The sequence below is a fragment of the Bombina bombina genome, chromosome 6, assembly GCF_027579735.1.
Source record: "Bombina bombina isolate aBomBom1 chromosome 6, aBomBom1.pri, whole genome shotgun sequence".
Classification (NCBI taxonomy): Eukaryota; Metazoa; Chordata; class Amphibia; order Anura; family Bombinatoridae; genus Bombina; species Bombina bombina.
Genome location: NC_069504.1, coordinates 844,296,780 through 844,318,165, shown reverse-complemented (window position 1 = coordinate 844,318,165; position 21,386 = coordinate 844,296,780). Strand labels below are relative to the sequence as shown.

Genomic DNA, 21,386 nt, shown 5'->3' with positions numbered 1-21,386 from the left:
GCGCCCGACCGAAAAGGCTGCATCACTAGACATTGGCCGTTATGTTACAAAATAGCCATGAGCCGAAGCAACACTACACGGTAGCAGTCAGAATCACATAACAAACATGATTATAACCCCCCCTGTTCAATAATCCCCCTCAGTAGATATTAACCCTTGATTCCTAGATACAAAAAGGAGCCTCACTGAGACCCTATGTTAAAGTTATCCCCGAAAAGGTTGTAGCCCCTCTCGGATAAAAAGTTGAAATTACAATTCATCCATGATGAAAGTAAAATGAAACGATCTTACCGGAATCTATGCCGTGGAATAGGAACACGGCCCTTCAAGTGTGACAGATAGTAGTGTCACCTCTGCCATGGACTTAATAGAAAAAAGCAGGCAGCAAAACTCAAAGCTAATTGCTTGTGGAGCTGTTAATATGAGTCGGGATGGTTTCGCAGAAAGGCTCTCCCTGCATCTTCGGACTTTCACCCATGCTCTCACTGAGAGGCTGACAGGAATACTTAAAACTCCAGTCCCATGCCGAAAAGTACTACCCTCCATAAGAGACTATCGAAAACTTCTGACACTTCTCTGCCAACCTCCTGGGACGAAAGGCAAAGAATGACTGGGGGATGAGGGACGTGGGAGGAGTATTTAAGCCTTTGGCTGGGGTGTCTTTGCCTCCTCCTGGTGGCCAGGTTCTAAATTCCCAAAAGTAATGAATGCAGTTGTGGACTCTTTCCATTTATGAAGAAAATTCATCTTGAAAGAGATAATGGCCTAGACTCAATAAAATCAGGTTATGAAATTACTATCTTGGTGAAAATAAATTTGTGATTAATGGCAGGAACATCCACTAATGATACGCTGGGAAGATAGGTGAAGTGCAGCTCAATAAATCATGAACATCACCTTTACAATGAGGTCCCTTGTTAACCTTACGAGCTTCAGTGAATCTAGCCCAATGATATCAAGCTCTAGTTCCTAGGTGATATATATTCCTCGTATGTACTCAATTATGGCTATTAGACACATGCACAGACAAATAGTTTTTTTCAGATGAATTGTTGGTCATAAAAAAAAAATTATTTAGTTTCATCTGATATTTGATCCTCGGGTCATTCAGAATTTTCATGTTAATGAAAATCAATTTGTCTACTATTTCCTATGGGGAACAACTTCAGAATAGCAGAGGAGCAGCTGGACAGGCCATTTTAGTTGAAATATTACTCAGTCCAATTCATTATAGCATGTAATTTTAAGACTAGCGACCCTGCACCTCTAAGTGCTTAACTCGAGCAAAGGGTATAAACAAACAGTAGAAGTACCATTCTGGACCCACAGAGCACTGCTGGTACAGAGCTGAAACTGCTGTTGATCCAATCAGCAGAGCTAGTTAAACAGCTGGATTGTGCAAGTACTAATGGCGTCAAGCTGTATTTCTACTAGTAACCCTGCACCTCTTCGTGTTTAACCCCTTTGGACTGTAATGGCCCTTTAAATAAAGTTAAAGTAGTAGGTTGCACAAATGCTACAAGCTAGCAGCAGCAGAAAAAAAGCTTGTTTTACTTAAATCAATATTGTCAAGAACAAAAGTGAATCTTACATACTTATTTGTCTGGCACAGGAATCGATTAACAGACATTGACATTGCTGGATCATCGAATAGTGTAAATTTGAAGTTTTTCTGGCTTGCAGGAAGGTGTTCCAGCCTTTTTATTTACGGTTTAAACAACATCATTGAGTCAACTAAATTAATTTATTGTTTACAGACATATTCATTGAATATGTATTCCCTGAAATCAAATGCACGTCACATAACTACTGCCTTTTTTTGGCAAAGTTGACAGCTCACTAAACAAGATTTCCCATCACAATTGCACAATATTTTTTTAGAATTTTAAACTAAAACAATCAATCAAAGCACACATAACATTATACAATTCCCATAACAATTGAGTAAAAGCTCAAACGAGTCAATAAATAATGACACAAATCTGATTTCCACATTCATTTTGAAATGTGATTTAATTATCCGTATTTTAAAACAGTACGATGTATAAAACAAATTTTTCTTCCATTCAGGATTATTATAATTACACAATTCTAAAGCTCGAAATATGGTTCACCAATCCTTCTAGATAACTTTAAAAGAACCTTAAAGGGACATTCAACACTGCCCACAACATTAATCTATGTTTCAAAACTAAATAAAAAGATCAAGCTCCAAGGTGCCCCCTTTCTCTTACTTACCGCCTTCACTGTTGAATCGTCATTGTTATCTTCCAAATTGGTGTCCTAACATGTCTTCCTAACTCCCCCCACCGTGACGTCTTCGCGTTCTTTCTCAAACTAGCAGCCAATGAGAGCCCATTCCCCGGACTGAAATCCAAGCGCGTTCACGGCCGTTAGCGCATGCGCAATATGCTAGGAACACTAAAAGCGGAACCAAAATAATCCAAGTTGTTTGCGTTCCGCTTATATTACGTAATGGAGTACTATAAGTAATATAATCGGAACGGAAACAACTTGGGTTATTATGGTTCCCTTTTAATGTTCCTATTGTATCGCGCATGCGCTAACGCCCGTGAACGCGCTGGGATTGAAGTAGGAGAAATGGGATATAACTGCCGGCTAGTTTGAAGAAGACGACCTATACGTCACAGTGGGGGGAGTTAAGCAGCCATATTAGGAGATAAATTTTGAAGTTATCGATGAGGATTGAACAGTGAAGGCAGTAAGTAAGAGAAAGGGGGAACGTTGAAGCTTGCTCTTTATACTTAGTTTAGAAACATAGATTATTGTTGTGGGCAGTGTTGAATGTCCCTTTAACATCAAAATGTAAATCCCCCACAAAAACTAAACTAAAGTAACTAAAACTCCATTTTAAATCTGCTTTTTCCATTCCTCGAAATGCTGGAGTGCATACCTAAGTATGTTTTCGTTTGCCTCACCCTAAAACATGCTACACAGTGATTCATTAAAACAGTGCAGGAGCTCATGTGCATTTGGTCTCTGATTGGGTACAGCAAAGAAGACCAGATGAGCATGCTCAAGATGGCTTTCAAGTGCTCTGTTCCTGGACTAGGGTTTGCCAGCTGGACAATCTATAGGTGACTGGGCACAATGGGCTGTGGGGTCACACAAAGCCCCCCTCGACCCTCCCCCCACCAATGCTTTACCTTAGACCTCAATCTTTAATTTTCTCACCTAAGAAGTAATTTTACCCCTTGGCTAATAGTTTGATTAAATCAATAATTGTACTAGTAACACACATGTAAACAGTAGAGAATTAATCTTCTTAACTGTTCTTCGCTTCTTTCTGCTTCAAATTTGTAATGCATTGAGGTTTAGGTGGCCTTTTAAATTTAAAACTCAGGGACATCTAAGTGTCCAGTATTTTTGTGAAGATTTCAATTACAGCCTGCTAAAATACAGGACTGTCCGGTTGAATACTGGACACCTAGCAAACCTGATCCTGGACTGTGTGTGATTTGCAAAACCCTGAAAATTTTGTTAACACATTTAAATATTAAATGTTAAAACATTTAGGATGTAATTACAAGTGGAGCGCTAAATATCGCTTTCGTGCAAGCATATTAGCGCTCCACTTTATAATACCATAGCACGCTAATTTGCACTGGTATTACAAGCAAATTGCAATGTGAATGCAAGTTTGTGTTCGCATTGCTAGGAAACATTGCGTTCATGAGAGTGCGCTTCCATAGGCTCCAATGGGAGCCTTGTTATGATGCCGTCACAGATATGATCTGATCTCTGGTTAATTTTCGGAGCGCTATTTGCTACCATGAGCTCGCTGTAGCAATAACCAGCCACTTGTAATGGCTCTTTAATTATTGCGCTCCCGAAAACGAGCGCAATAATTCGGCAATCCACTCGTAATCTGGCCTTTATTTAGCATGAAGTTATACTGAAGTACAGGTCATAATTTATGGTACATGTATTTATAAAAACTGACTTTAATGTCCATTTTAAATATCCCATTTGTTCATAACACTTAAATCTGTGCCAGCACACGTATGCACAAACCTTTGTGTGGTTAAGCTATATGCAATACATACCCCTCTAGGGAGGGTGTTTGCTTGCTGTAGAGAGAACTTGTTTTCTGCAATACACATAAGACATTGTTGTTGAGCAGTATTTGTATCCTGTACAAACATTGCCTTATCCTTGCTTATAAATAAGACGGCCACTCTATCTGTAATGCAGTCAGGCTTACCCGTGTAAACATTGATTAGAACTGCAGATAACTGATTTCCTTTCAGCTATAGTTTGGCTAGACATATGCATTGTAAAACCTAATTCCTTACTTAAACTTTGACCGTTTATATTCAGATACGATACATCAGTTAGCCTGTATTACTTTTTCTATTAGGCTGACACACATTTTCTCCTATCAACCTGGTATGCTCTTTCTGAAATAATTCTGTGATGACATCAAGTAACCCATATTTACAATATATATTCTGTCTATGAAAATGGCATAAAGTGATGGTAAACATATTTGAAAACCAGGTCCAGATTCTAAGCGACATTTTACAGGGACTTTAATTGATCACTTCTAATAAAGCCATGCCATTCTAATACCCCGTGCTCTGGAAGCCCGTTTCAAAACACTCTTTTTTTTTTTGTGAGCTAACGGTTTGAATTGTTCTCCAATTGGTGCTCTAGCCATACGGCACTTTATTTGTAGCTAGAACACTGACTGGAACACAGTTCAAACCGTTAGCTCACAAAAAGGAGTTTTGAAGTGGGTGGCCATAGTACGGGGTAATAGAATGGCACGGCTAGATTAAAAAGTAAGTTACAGCGCATCTTCATTAGAAGGGATCAATCTAAGTCAATCTAAAATATTGCTTAGATTCTGGAACTGATTTTAAAACATGTAAAGTTTATCATCACTTTTTACATTAATAATGCTAAAAATCATGTAGAAAGTCTTCATAAAGTAGAAAACCAGAAACGCATACTGACAGTGGCTCCCTGCAGCAATGTAATATGACAGGTACAGTTATAACACAAAAAATACCATCCCTACTTTAAGGGAAAGTGAAGTCAAAATTAAAGGGACAGTCAAGTCAATATTAAACTTTCATGATTCAGATAGAACATGCAATTTTAAAGAACTTTCCAAATTACTTCTGTTATCAAATTTGCTTTGTTTTCTTTGTATCTTTTATTGAAGAGTAAAACTAGGTAGGCTCCTAAGAGCTCAAAAGTGTGGACGTGTCTTTGTGATAAAATGCTGCAAAACACTGCTGCCATAGAGTACTAAAGACACGTGCACACTCCTGAGCTCTTATGAGCCTACCTAGTTTTGCACTTCAATAAAAGATACTAAAAGAACGAAGCAAATTTGATAACAGAATAAATTAGAATGTTGTTTAACATTGCACGCTCTATCTGAATCATGAAAGTTTAGTTTTGACTTTACTGTTATTTTAAACTTTTGTGGTTCAAATATAGGATGTTATTTTAAATAACTTTCCAATTTATAATTTATATGCTCCTAATTCAAATTATCATCCTTTTCTTTGCAAATAAACATTAGGAACCATAGGAAGCAACATATGATCGTCCAACTTTTAAAGGTGTCCAATATTTAACAGTGTTTTGTTGTTTAAAAAGATATATAATCCCTTTATTAACTATTCCCCAGTTTTGCTAACCACCACGGTTATAATAATACATGTTTTACATCTGTAATTACCTTGTATCTAAGCTTCTGCAAACTGCCCCCTTTTTTCAGTTCTTTTGACAGACTTGCATTTTAGCCAATCAGTGCTCACGCCTCGGTAAATTCACGTGCCTGAGCTCAATGTTATCTATATGAAACACATGAACTAACGCCCTCTAGTGGTAAAAACTGTAAAAATGCAATCAGATTAGAGGCGGCCTTCAAGGTCTAAAAAATTAGCATATGAACCTCCTCGGTTTAGCTTTCAACTAAGAATCCCAAGAGAACAAAGCAAAATTGGTGATAAAAGTAAATTGGAAAGTTGTTTAAAATTGCATGCCCTATTTAAATCATGAAAGTTTTTTTTGGACTTGACTGTCCCTTTAAATATATGTACAAAATGGACTGTTCTGATCTTAAGTCTGATGAATGATGTAGGTATAAAGATGACAGGGCTTCACTGCGTGGGTCTAATCTGAGGCCTGATGTGGTCAATAACAGGCCTAATATGATCTGAGGACCAGGTGACAGGGGCTACAAGACCTTTGATCAAGTCCCCATCAAGCTCTTTCCTCCAATCATCTGTTCAGTTATTTTCTGATTGACATGACAACCCTAAAGCCAGCCCTTAGTTCAACTAGGCACATAGCAATATCCAAACACTTTCAGGGACACTCAGCTCAACTGAAATTTATAACTAAGCAAATCTCCAAGTAACACAATCAATTTTCAGCAGAACTATCAGATAACCCCTGACCTTGTCTTAGAGAGGACGGCAAATAAAACAGTTCAGAGGTCACCTAACACTAATATGTATTCAACAAAGTAATTACATCACACAGGAAAAAAACATCAACAACCAAATGTCACCTCTGGTATTGTAAAACAAAAGGAAACCATATTTATATTTATTTAATAGCCTGATATATTTTGTTGAGTTTAATGTTAAAGACAGCTTATACATATTTTGACTAAACCTTAACAATACTTTTTAATATTTGAATACGCTGAGGACACTTTGGTAAAATGAAGACTCGTTTATAATTAAATTTATTTATTTAAGCAATTAATTTTTTTGGTCTTATTTTGAATCTGACTAAACTTTAGACATTAAGGGGTAGATTTATTATGGGTCGAGCGGACATGATGCGCTGTAGCGTATCATGTCCGCTCGACCTCGCTAAATGACGACAGCATACGCTGTTGGCATTTAGCATTGCACAAGCATTTCTTGTGAAATGCTTGTGCAACGTCGCCCCCCTGCACATTCGCGGCCAATCAGGGGATGTCAAACATCCCGATTGTATTGGATCGGGATGATTGAAGTCTGCCACCTAAAAGGTGGTGGGTGAGTTAAGGAACAGCGGCCTTACAACCGTTGCTTCTTAACTTCTGTTTCCGGCGAGGCGGAAAGTTTGCGAGGAGAAAGCAGCATCCGCTGCGTATTAAAACTCCCCCTAAGAGTTATATTACCAATTTTAGGCAACTTAAATATGGGCAAATTCCCTATAATTAACATAACCTCCCAGTAACAGCATGGCCAAATATTTCAACTGTGTTAACAAAGATAATTGTTTGAGAAGCATTTGACTTTTGCAACCAAATGAAATAAAAAATGAAGGTGTCAACATCTTTTTTTAAGACTCACTAGCTTGCCTAATATAAAACCATAAAGCCATATGAGAGCAATCTAAGAAAAATGTGTATACGTAACATACACGTGCATTTTTAGGCCAGCTTTTGTTTGTGAATTGTGCTGTATAATTGTTTATGCAAATTTATTCTAATGAGCAAGAAAAGTATTTTTTCTCCAGAAAAGGTGGCAACCCTATGTACAAGTAATGGATTGGCCCTCCAAATTATAAACAATATAGAAACAATTATTACAATAATTTGCATTATAGCTACAGTGCAATATAGTTAGTAAAGTATGGGGAAAACGTCCTTACTATGAAGTCTACTTCAACTATACGTCCATCAGGAGTCAGTGAATATCCAACAATGAAAATTCGATAAAGAACTAGGAAAGATGAGAGAGTAATTTGTCAGCATGGTCATAAGACAAGTTATATACATACATCTATATACACACACATATATATATATATATATATATATATATATATATATATACACACACATACACACATACTGTATATATATATATATATATGACACTTTGCATTTACAGTTTGAATTTGCATAAATTGATTCAAGTGGTATAATTGGGCTAGATACATTTAACCCCTTAAGGACCAGGAATGCATTCTGTAAGGGGTTAAGGGGCTTTAAAGTCAAATCACACAAATCTGATGCAACTAAAAAGGGAGTATTCAAATATGCATTCAAAGTTTTTTTTATGGATATTTGCGTCCTGCATAAAATCACATTTTAATTAAAGGGACAGTCTACTTGAAAATTAATATTCTTTTCCCAGTTTTGCATAAACAACACTGTTATATTAATATACTTTATACCTTTATGGTTACCTGTATCTAAGTCTAGGCAGATTGCCCCTTATTTCTGTGTTTTCTTTTTTAGCTTTTTACATTCTTGCATTTTAGCCAATTAGTGCTAGTACTTGAGAACCCATTATCATTCTCTGTGGGAGTGAGCACAATGTGATCTTCATGGCACACGTGAACTAGCATTGTCTAGCTTTAGTGCAAGATTGTAAAAAAAAAGTACTGGGGTGGTCTGCAGTGGCTTAGAAACAGGCATTCTTAGAGGTTATAAAGTATATTAAAACAACAATATTTAACAATTAAAAAAAATAAACTAGAAAAGGTATATTCTGTTACTGTAAATATTACTGAGCAGTGGCATATTTAGGTTTTGAGCTGCCCTAGGCACTTAAAATTATATATAGATATTAATTGGGTTCTGTCTCTAGATGCATCCACTTATGATTATGTAGTTTATAAGATTTACTTTTACAGTTGCTGTGTCCTACAACTAGTACATCTGCAGAAAAATAACTTCACACAGTGTAACATTTTGCTCTGATATTCCTTACAATTTATATACTAGATTACTAGATTTCTTTTTTCCAATTTATTACATACAGTATAATATATATATATATATATATATATATATATATATATATATATATATATATATATAATTTTTTTTTAATTAAAACCCAATATATGCATGGGCTCACCTATTGGAAATTTAAATATAATTAGCTCTAAATAAATATAACAAAATAAAGCATGTAGGTAAAAATACTGTAAGTACTTTCCATTTTTGAAGCCAAGGGGTTAAAAATAATAGTTTGAAATGTATGTGAGGCCTCACTCACCTCCAGTTAGCATGGCGTACACTACACACAGAGAGTTGTAACAGCCGGAGTCTGACCTGACCCTTGTGATGCATAAGCATTTTTTATTGATCAGAGGAGGGAAGGGGGCTCAGCATGCTGCGGCTCTCCAGAAGACATCAAATGCTGAGGTGTCAGCAATTACAACCGGCATCTCTGCCAGCTCTGCCCTCCTTCTACTTCTACCTACAGAAGCCCTGGCCGGTACAGATTTATAACGCGCCCAGGGTTAATAATAAATACAGATGGTGCATGCAAGTATGCAAAAAATGCCGCCACCATCCTCCCTAAATCTGCCGCCCTAGGCAGAGCCTTGTTGGCCTAGGAGGCAATAATATGCCCCTGGCACTGAGAGTTAGTTTTATTTACAATAAACATGTAATTGTTTAGCAGTATATACAGGAATTCAGTTGCTACAATTTAATTGCATTAAATTGATAATCTGTTTTTAAAATATTTAACTTTACATATGATGTATCTAAAATTAAATTAACAATGAAATAAAAACATTAAAAAAAAACTTCCGAAAAATTCTGATTAATATTTTAAAAATGTTGTCTTTGGTAATTAATTTACAATTTTAATATTTATTAAAGTGCCATACCACCATAAAAATAAAAAAAGCTCTATTTCATTAGTGCACTTTATTTTTAACCCAATTCCTTTGTTTTTACTATTTGTTCACTCATTCAAAAGGGCTAAACACATAGTCCAGGTTGTGCTCTTGTGCAACTTTAGATGAGGATACATCTGTTGAGCCAATCAGAAACAAGCCTACATGTGTATGCTCCAGTCACTTGCTTTATCCTAATCTAGAGCAACAATTGTTACAGGAATACATCTTTGACTACATAGAAAACAGAAGGATGCCTCCTTGTGCAATACAATTAATGTGAGTAGGGCATAATATCACGCACTATCAAGAACTACTCACTAGTGTGGAGCACAGTAATGTGGAACTTACTGTGCTGACTAGAAAGTTAGCAGTCATCCAGCTGATTTATCACCGGCAACTAAATGCACTGTCCCAATCATGTCTCCATCTGTGATCTCTTTCTGCTGTTTGTTTATATTTTATTATTTTGATCTTTCAACAATTCTCAGAATAACTTTGTGGACTCTCCTAGCTTTAGTGCAGTTATTGCCATGACTGAGGACATGTTAGGTGAGTGGGGTCATGTACAGGCCATATGCATGTGTAGGCCACAGTTGTGACTCAGACAGACTACAGGCAGGTAGTGGGCTAGGCCTCCTAACCAGTAACAATCTTACAGGATGTGGGACGTTTGGGAGTTATAACTTTCTGAAGAAATTAAACACAAGTGGCCTGATGTTAAAAACTTTGCTGTTGCCATCGAGAGATTCCCAATGTCGGCTTGCAAAGTTCATACCAGGCAATATGTTTAAAAAAACTGGGCGTACCCTCACCATACATGAGACACTCGATGAGGCGTATATTATAAAGTATAGGCCTTACTATATTAGAACATTGTGAAAACGTATATATTCACTAATGAAATAGACCTTTTTAACAACAGAATGTCTCTTTATTAAGATTAGACATTGTATGTATGGTATGGTAATGTATATGTCCGGTTGTAGTTAAGTAAAATTGTATGTTTCTATGTTACCTTGAGATCCTGGGGTGTAGATGGTCTTGTCACTCTGTATGAAGATGTATCCACTGTGAAATGACAACAGAAAAACTCTCTCCAGGGGACACTGAGGGGACTTCACAATGACATAGACAAACTGTTTCTTTGTTGTGTCTTTCAACAACTTCTGAGATGGAATCTGAAATGGAGACACATGTGATATATTTACTACTTGTTAACACTTGTATTATGTCCACTTCCTGCCACCTTTCCATACTATCATTTTATGCCTAATCCCTGTCTAAACATATCTATGTCTAGATGTGTATACATATGTATTTATGTGTTTTTATGTGTATATATGTCTGTAAATACATATATACACATATAGATCCATAAATACATATGAACACACATATGAACAAATATATATATATGCAGTCTATGAGTAAGGCTCTATAAAAGCTGAAACGCGTCAGACATAGCCCACCTTCTGTGCACCTAACAGCCCTCATTCACCTGGCCATGTTACCATCTATGCCTGCAAGTTTATATTTCACAAGCTGATATTTTCAGAGCCGCTGTGTGTGTATGTGTGTTTTTATATGCTATTTCTTCAATCAATAAATGAACCAGTTTTGAGCATCCTGTCCGGACACTATTTGTTCACTCGTTTGTTCTCTCTCTCTCTCTCTCTCTCTCTCTCTCTCTCTCTCTCTCTCTCTCTCTCTCTCTCTCTCTCTCTCTCTCTCTCTCTCTCTCTCTCTCTCTCTCTCTCTCTCTCTCTCTCTCTCTCTCTCTCTCTCTCTCTCTCTCTCTCTCTCTCTCTCTCTCTCTCTCTCTCTCTCTCTCTCTCTCTCTCTCTCTCTCTCTCTCTCTCTCTCTCTCTCTCTCTCTCTCTCTCTCTCTCTCTCTCTCTCTCTCTCTCTCTCTCTCTCTCTCTCTCTCTCTCTCTCTCTCTCTCTCTCTCTCTCTCTCTCTCTCTCTCTCTCTCTCTCTCTCTCTCTCTCTCTCTATATATATATACATCTTTAGACATGTATATGTATGTATCTCTATGCCTTTGTCTGCCTTTCTTTTAACACTTGAGACCTCATATCTTTGAGCCCTTTTAACTTTTGTGTGCAATATTTTTTTTACACTCATTTTTATTGGATGGTGCTATTATGAGTGTAACTGTACTTTGTAAAGTATTTATGATGTGTATTTTGCCACTTTTTTGTTTTGTCAAACAGTTAACCAGAGCTTTGAGGACGCAGTAATCATTCTAGCATTTTCTTTCAACTTGTAAGTGGTAAACACCCACAATAAACTAATTTTTGCTTGAGCGTAACTGTTAGTGTTCCCCTCGTAATATTGCCCTAAATGTAAGTTGGACATAATATGCAAAAAATAATAAATATTTTATTGTTCAATCTACAATGTAAAAGGTAGCATATTGACATATACCAGTTCTCTAAATTAGATGCTTTTATATTGTAAAGGGCAGGATGCTCAGGGGAAGCCTCCTGGGAATGTCGGGAGATATGCACAAACTACATACCTAACCTACGCACTTCATGCCAGACCCTGCCTTTGACATACCCAGTTCCACCCTAGTCTGCCCATAGTCTACCATGGCTCCACCCCAGCTTAGTTTTATACAAGGATCCTTAAAAGGAAGGTTGCATTTACTATTACTGCGCTACAGCAGAGAAAAAAACACAGCTCTGCCTACACTTACTCTTACTGTGCTACAGGGAAAAAACACAGCTCTGCCTACACTTACTATTACTGCGCTACAGCAGAGAAAAAACACAGCTCTGCCTACAGTTACTCTTACTGTGCTACAGGGAAAAAACACAGCTCTGCCTACACTTACTATTACTGTGCTACAGGGAAAAAACACAGCTCTGCCTACACTTACTCTTACTGTGCTACAGCAGGGAAAAAACACAGCTGTGCCTACACTTACTCTTACTGTACTACAGGGAAAAAACACAGCTCTGCCTTCACTTACTCTTACTGCGCTACAGGGAAAAAACACAGCTCTGCCTACACTTACTATTACTGCGCTACAGGGAAAAAACACAGCTCTGCCTACACTTACTATTACTGTGCTACAGGGAAAAAACACAGCTCTGCCTACACTTACTATTACTGTGCTACAGGGAAAAAACACAGCTCTGCCTACACTTACTATTACTGCGCTACAGCTGGGAAAAAAAACAGCTCTGCCTACACTTACTATTACTGTGCTACAGGGAAAAAACAGCTCTGCCTACACTTACTATTACTGCGCTACAGGGAAAAAACACAGCTCTGCCTACACTTACTATTACTGAGCTACAGGGAAAAAACGCAGCTCTGCCTACACTTACTCTTACTGTGCTACAGGGGAAAAACACAGCTCTGCCTACACTTACTATTACTGCGCTACAGGGAAAAACACAGCTCTGCCTACACTTACTCTTACTGTGCTACAGGGAAAAAACACTGCTCTGCCTACACTTACTATTACTGAGCTACAGGGAAAAAACACAGCTCTGCCTTTACTTACTCTTATTGTGCTACAGGGAAAAAACACAGCTTTGCCTACACTTACTATTACTGAGCTACAGGGAAAAAACACAGCTCTGCCTTTACTTACTCTTATTGTGCTACAGGGAAAAAACACAGCGTTGCCCACCCTTACTATTACTGAGCTACAGCAGGGAAAAAATACAGCTCTGCCTACACTTACTCTTACTGTGCTACAGGGAAAAAACACAGCTCGGCCTACACTTACTATTACTGCGCTACAGGGAAAAAACACAGCTCTGCCTACACTTATTATTACTGCGCTACAGGGAAAAAACACAGCTCTGCCTACACTTACTATTACTGCGCTACAGGGAAAAAACACAGCTCTGCCTACACTTATTATTACTGCGCTACAGCTGGGAAAAAACACAGCTCTGCCTACACTTACTATTACTGTGCTACAGGGAAAAAACAGCTCTGCCTACACTTACTATTACTGCGCTACAGGGAAAAAACACAGCTCTGCCTACACTTACTATTACTGAGCTACAGGGAAAAAACGCAGCTCTGCCTACACTTACTCTTACTGTGCTACAGGGGAAAAACACAGCTCTGCCTACACTTACTATTACTGCGGTACAGGGAAAAACACAGCTCTGCCTACACTTACTCTTACTGTGCTACAGGGAAAAAACACTGCTCTGCCTACACTTACTATTACTGAGCTACAGGGAAAAAACACAGCTCTGCCTTTACTTACTCTTATTGTGCTACAGGGAAAAAACGCAGCTTTGCCTACACTTACTATTACTGAGCTACAGCAGGGAAAAAACACAGCTCTGCCTACACTTACTATTACTGCACTACAGGGAAAAACACAGCTCTGCCTACACTTACTCTTACTGTGCTACAGGGAAAAAACACAGCTCTGCCTACACTTACTATTACTGCGCTACAGGGAAAAAACACAGCTCTGCCTTTACTTACTCTTATTGTGCTACAGGGAAAAAACACAGCGTTGCCTACCCTTACTATTACTGAGCTACAGCAGGGAAAAAATACAGCTCTGCCTACACTTACTCTTACTGTGCTACAGGGAAAAAACACAGCTCGGCCTACACTTACTATTACTGCGCTACAGGGAAAAAACACAGCTCTGCCTACACTTACTATTACTGCGCTACAGGGAAAAAACACAGCTCTGCCTACACTTACTATTACTGCGCTACAGGGAAAAAACACAGCTCTGCCTACACTTATTATTACTGTGCTACAGGGAAAAAACACAGCTCTGCCTACACTTACTATTACTGCGCTACAGCAGGGAAAAAACACAGCTCTGCCTACACTTACTATTACTGTGCTACAGGGAAAAAACACAGCTCTGCCTACACTTACTATTACTGCGCTACAGGGAAAAAACACAGCTCTGCCTACACTTACTATTACTGTGCTACAACAGGGAAAAAACACAGCTCTGCCTACACTTACTATTACTGTGCTACAACAGGGAAAAAACACAGCTCTGCCTACACTTACTCTTACAGTGCTACAGGGAAAAAACACAGCTCTGCCTACACTTACTATTACTGCGCTACAGGGAAAAAACACAGCTCTGCCTACACTTACTATTACTGTGCTACAACAGGGAAAAAACACAGCTCTGCCTACACTTACTATTACTGAGCTACAGCAGGGAAAAAAACACAGCTCTGCCTACACTTAGTCTTACTGTGCTACAGGGAAAAAACACAGCTCGGCCTACACTTACTATTACTGCGCTACAGGGAAAAAACACAGCTCTGCCTACACTTACTATTACTGTGCTACAGGGAAAAACCACAGCTCGGCCTACACTTACTATTACTGCGCTACAGGGAAAAACCACAGCTGTGCCTACACTTATTATTACTGCGCTACAGGGAAAAAACACAGCTGTGCCTACACTTACTATTACTGCACTACAGGGAAAAACCACAGCTGTGCCTACACTTACTATTACTGCGCTACAGGGAAAAACCACAGCTGTGCCTACACTTACTATTACTGCGCTACAGCAGTGAGAAAACATAGCTGTGCCTACACTTACTCTTACTGCGCTACAGCAGTAAAAAAAACACAGCTCTGTCTACACTTACTATTACTGCGCTACAGGGAAAAACCACAGCTGTGCCTACACTTACTATTACTGCACTACAGGGAAAAACCACAGCTGTGCCTGCACTTATTATTACTGCACTACAGGGAAAAACCACAGCTGTGCCTACACTTACTATTACTGCGCTACAGCAGTGAAACAAACACAGCTGTGCCTACACTTACTATTACTGCGCTACAGGAAAAAACAACAGCTCTGCCTACACTTACTATTACTGCACTACAGCAGGGAAAACCCACAGCTCTGCGTTTACTTACTATTACTGCACACACTGGATGTCAATAACACAAAAATAAATACACTCTCAGCTTGTGTTTTTTTATTTTCTAGTTTATTTACAGCTGTGATGTTCACTAGCTCAGTTTACCAAAGAGCTCTACTACAGAGTGACTGAAGCCACTGCATTCTAATGCTCCCTCTACAGGTTGTTTCTGAACATTGCTACACACACGGCTGCTATGTAATGTATATCCCTTTTGGCTCTTGTTATGTTGGTGGAGCCATGTGACCTTATACATGTTGTGTTATAAAACTCTCAGCTCACCTTTATTTTTACAGAACCCAGGAAATCGTTATCTTTATTCAGGTTCACATTGGTCTTGTAGATTATGCCTTGCTTCTGTGGAAAATCATGAACTTCTATGTCTGCTTGAAAACCCGTATTTTGTCCCTGGGCATCTAAAACAAGAGTCTCTTCTGTCTCGACACGCAGCACACTGGGTGCGATTAATGTGCATCTGTAGATGGATCATAGGGTCATTATACATATATGTTTATAAAGTGATATTGTCATTGTTAAGGAAATTGATCAAAGAACTGTTAACAGATGATTCAAAATTATCTATGTAAATTTGATTAGGTCTTAAAAATACATTTAGTAATATGGGATGCAATTCAAAATCACTATTTAAATGCAGAATAAAAAGCAACATTTGAAATCATTTTGTTTTTAATTAAATATACAACTTTGTAACTTTTTATAAATAGCTATTTTAATTGACTATTGAACCAGAAAATGCAAAAAAAAAAATAAAAGTGATAATAAATCCTAGAGTTTGTGAAATGCTAGGGTTTACAATTGGAACAAATAAAGGGGACTTTCATTCATGAAGTATAAAATACTTCATGCTGAAACCTCCTTTATTAGTTGGAAGCGTTCGCTGCACCGAGCTGCTCAGGCAGCCCACAGCAGAACGCTATTTGCTGTGAGGTGACGTTTCCACCTCTTAGCAAATAGCCATGCTTTCCAACTGGCGCCAAGTCGTATAGCCCGCACAGCTATTGGCTAAGAGGTGGAAACGTCACTTCTCAGCAAAATAGCGTTGTGTCTTGGGCTGCCAGAAGAGCTCAGCACGGCGAATGCTTCAGACAAATAAAGGAGCTTTCAATATGAAGTATTTTATACTTTTTGACTGAACGTCCCTTTATTTGTTCCAATGGTAAAGCCTAGCGTTTCACAAATGCTAGGATTTACAATCACTTTAAGGCATAGATTACAAGTGGAGTGCAAAAATGTTAGTGCTATCGTGCATTAAAATCACATGTGATCAATTAATGAAGCTTATATTTTTTGTGCTCATATTATTAGTCCAACTTTATATTTAACCATTTGAGTGATAGCCTAAGGCACGCTAACATCTCCATGTCAGATAGTTTGGGTATACATAGCCTTACACATAATAGACTTCTATAGGGATATGCAGTAAAATTCAGACAGGATGTCACTCAAGCCGAGCGTGAGTTAAGCTGATGGTTTATAAATAGTGGAGTTTTTTCAATTAGTTCTGTGCTATACTAATAATAATAATAATAATGGTTGACCTCAGGTCTAAAAAAGTACTACATTTTTCTGCAATATTTTGGATAGTAATCAAGAGCAACACTTAAAGGGATAGGAAACCCCAACATTTTATATCATGATAGAACATACAATTTATAAACAGCTTTCTAATTTACTTCTATTATCAAATTTGTTTAATTATCTTGTTATCCTTTGCTAAAGGAGCAGCACTGCACTATTGGCTGGTAGCTGAACACATCTAGTTATCCAATCATAAGAGACAAATGTGTGCAGGCACCAATCAGCAGCTAACTCCCACTAGTGTGCGATCTGTGCGTATTATTTTTCAACAAGGGAAACCAAGTGAACAAAGCACATTTAAAAATAGAAGTGAATTTAAAATTGCATGCTCTATCTGAATCATGCAAGTTTAATTTTGACCTTCCTATCCCTTTAAAGAGACAGTCTACTAGGATAATCCCTTTATTACCCACTCCCCAGTATTGCATAACCAACACTGTTATATTAATTTACTTATTTACCTCTGTGATAACCTTGTATCTTAGCCACTGCAGACTGCCCCTTTGGGGCCTATCTATCAAGCTGTCAACCGCAAATACGCCGGAATTCTGCAGCATAATTGTTGCGAGCTTGATCAGACCTAGTTATCAAAACCTAAAGACCAGCAAATGTTGAAATTTGTGATGTAACATACGATCCGCAGGTCTTAATCCGACGCAGATCGATGCTTACATTATTACAGATGTTCCGAATACACATTCGGCTCTATTTGACACTTTTTCCCATTTATCAAATAGTTAACAGGTACGCTCGCGGCTATTCAGACTCAGCGTACCTAGTTTTCAATCCTCCACCCTGGAGGCCACGGATGCCATAGAAATCAATGGGAGTCTGAAAGCACCGAAAGCTTATGTTCGATGTTGCCAGATATCCCATTGATTTATATGGTGGAAAACAAGTTACCACCCAAAAAACCCTTAAAAAAACCTAACACTAACCCCCGACGATCCACTTACAGTTCTTGAAGTCCCGCTTGAAGGATCCATCCAGCCAGAGAAGTCATTATCCAGTCGGCAAGAAGTCTTCATCCGGGCGGCCTCTTCCATCTTCATCCAGTCAGAGAAGTCCTCATCCAGGCGGCAAGAAGTCTTCATCCAGACGGCATCTTCCAGATGGATAGGGGTTAATAACTTTATTTATGTTGCGGCGGGGTCGGGGAGTGGCGGTATAGGGGTTAAACATTTTAGTATAGTGGCAGCGTTTAGTGACAGGGTATAAATAAAGTTGGTAAGAAGCCTAATAGACGCAAGATCGATGACTGCTAGTTAACAACAGTCCGATGCTCATCGCCCCGTACTTGGTGTGCGTCTTTTTGACAGGTTTTTTCACAAATAATGAGAGCATATTGAGATACGCGCCCGCAATGTTAGGCGAGCGTATTGATGCCAGCGAATGCAACACAGTTGACGGCTTGATAGATATCCCCCTAAATCTCAGCTATTTTGACAGACATGCATTTTAGTCAATCAGTGCTGACTCATAAATAATTCCACAGGAGTGAGCACAATGTTATCTATATTGCACATATGTTCTAGCAGTGTCCAATTGTGAAAATGTTTTAAAATGCACTGAGATAAGAGGCGGCCTTCAAGGACTTAGAAATCAGTTTATGAGCCTACCTAGGTTTAGCTTTCAACAAAATTGCATGGCCTATCTGAATCTGTAATAGTCTTTGTAGAGCTAAGAATGTATTTTTTTGGGTTGTGTTCTTTGGGGTAGCCGAAAATCAAAAGAGCCATAGAGGGGAAAACAGAGCATAGAAGGTAACACATAACTTTAGCTAAATCCCCTATGCCACTGGACATTTTAGGAAATATATTATTATTTGTGTGTGATTAATAATTATACATTTATATGCAGTCCTTAAAATAAGGATAGAAATGTGCATAAGTATTTCAATTTGAAATAAAAACTATCACCTAGATTTAGAGTTTTGTCGGTAAAGACCCGCGGTGCTAACAAGGCTTTTTATTTCAGCGCACCCTTAAGACAACGCTGATATTTAGAGTTGTCTGAATGGCTGCGTTAGCCTCAGAAAAGGGAGCGTTGAGCATAATCTAGCTCCACTTCAACCCTAAATACCAGCGTTGCTTAAATCAGCGGTGAGCTGGCTAAACATGCTCGTGCACGATTTCCCCATAGGATACAATGGGGCTGAGCTGGCTGAAAAAAACCTAACACCTGCAAAAAAACAGCGTTCAGCTCCTAACGCAGCCCCATTGTTTCCTATGGGGAAACATTCTCTAAGTCTACACCTAACACCCTAACATGAACCCAGAGTCTAAACACCCCTAATCTTACAATTATTAACCCCTAATCTGCCGCCCCGCTATTGCTGACACCTGCATTATATTATTAACCCCTAATCCGCTGCTCCGGACACCGCCGCAACCTACATTATATCTATGAACCCCTAATCTACTGCCCCTAACATAGCCGACACCTACATTATATTTATTAACCCCTAATCTGCAGCCCCCAACCGTCGCTGCCACCTACCTACACTTATTAACCCCTAATCTGCCCTCCCTAACATCGCCGCCACCTACCTACAATTATTAACCCCTAATCTCCCGCCGGCAACATTGCCGCTACTATAATAAATGTATTAACCCCTAAACCTAAGTCTAACCCTAACCCCCCCCTAACTTAAATATCATTTAAATAAAACGAACTAAATTTACTATAATTAAATAAATTATTCCTATTTAAAACTAAATACTTACCTATAAAATAAACCCTAATATAGCTACAATATAACTAATAGTTACATTATAGCTATTTTAGGGTTTATATTTATTTTACAGGCAACTTTGTATTTATTTTAACTACATACAATAGCTATTAAATAGTTATTAACTATTTAATAGCTACCTAGTTAAAATAATTACAATATTACCTGTAAAATAAATCCTAACCTAAGTTACAATTACACCTAACACTACACGATCAATAAATTAATTAAATAAATTAAATACAATTAGCTAAACTAAAATACAATTAAATAAACTAATCTATAATACAAAAACAAACACTAAATTACAGAAAATAATTTTTTTTACAAGAAGTTTAAATTAATTACACCTAATCTAAGCCCCCTAATAAAATAAAAAAGCCCCCCAAAATAATAAAATGCCTTACCCTATTCTAAATTAAAAAGTAACCAGCTCTTTTACCAGCCCTTAAAAGGGCTTTTTGCGGGGCATTGCCCCAAAGTAATCAGCTCTTTTACCTGTAAAAAAAAATACAATCCCCCCAACATTACAACCCACCACCCACACACCCCTACTCTAAAACCACCCGATCCCCCCTTAAAAAAACCTAACACTAACCCCCTGAAGATCTCCCTACCTTGAGTCGTCTTCACTCAGCCGAGCCGAATTCTTCATCCAAGCGGAGCAACAAGATGTCCTCCATCCGGTAGAAGTCTTCATCCAAGCGGGGCAAGAAGATGTCCTCCATCCGGTAGAAGTCTTCATCCAAGTGGGGTCTTCTATCTTCATCCATCCGGAGCGGAGCGGAGCCATTTTCCAGCCAGCCGACGCGGAGCTATCCTCTTCAACCGACGGACTAACGACGAATGACGGTTCCTTTAAGGGACGTCTTCCAAGATTGCGTCCCTCGAATTCCGATTGGCTGATAGGATTCTATCAGCTAATCGGAATTAAGGTAAGAAAAATCTGATTGATCCAATAGAATGCAAGGTCAATCCGATTGGCTGATTGGATCAGCCAATCGGATTGAACTTCAATCTGATTAGCTGATTCAATCAGCCAATCAGATTTTTCTTACCTTAATTCCGATTGGCTGATAGAATCCTATCAGCCAATCGGAATTCGAGGGACACCATCTTGGATGACGTCCCTTAAAGGAACCGTCATTCGTCGTTAGTCCGTCGGTTGAAGAGGATGGCTCCGCGTCGGCTGGCTATAAGATGGCTCCGCTCCGGATGGATGAAGATAGAAGACACCGCTTGGATGAAGACTTCTACCGGATGGAGGACATCTTCTTGCCCCGCTTGGATGAAGACTTCTACCGGATGGAGGACATCTTGTTGCTCCACTTGGATGAAGAATTCGGCTCGGCTGAGTGAAGATGACTCAAGGTAGGGAGATCTTCACGGGGTTAGTGTTTTTTAAGGGGAGTTTGGGTGGGTTAGAGCAGGGGTATGTGGGTGGTGGGTTTTAATGTTGGGGGGGTATTGTATTTTTATTTACAGGTAAAAGAGCTGATTACTTTGGGGCAATGCCCCGCAAAAGGCC

The 21,386-nt window shown here is 38.7% G+C and overlaps 1 protein-coding gene across 1 annotated transcript in view; it reads right to left on the bottom strand.

Moving 5' to 3' along the window:
• Positions 1-21,386, bottom strand: part of LOC128663759 (complement C3) — a 285,067-nt gene that overhangs the window by 235,903 nt on the left and 27,778 nt on the right. The window contains exons 2-4 of the mRNA XM_053718244.1: positions 15,808-16,000; positions 10,640-10,802; positions 7,633-7,703 (exon numbers count right to left, since the gene is read on the bottom strand). Coding sequence (XP_053574219.1) covers positions 7,633-7,703; positions 10,640-10,802; positions 15,808-16,000 — 427 coding nt within the window. The remainder of the gene's footprint in view (positions 1-7,632; positions 7,704-10,639; positions 10,803-15,807; positions 16,001-21,386) is intronic.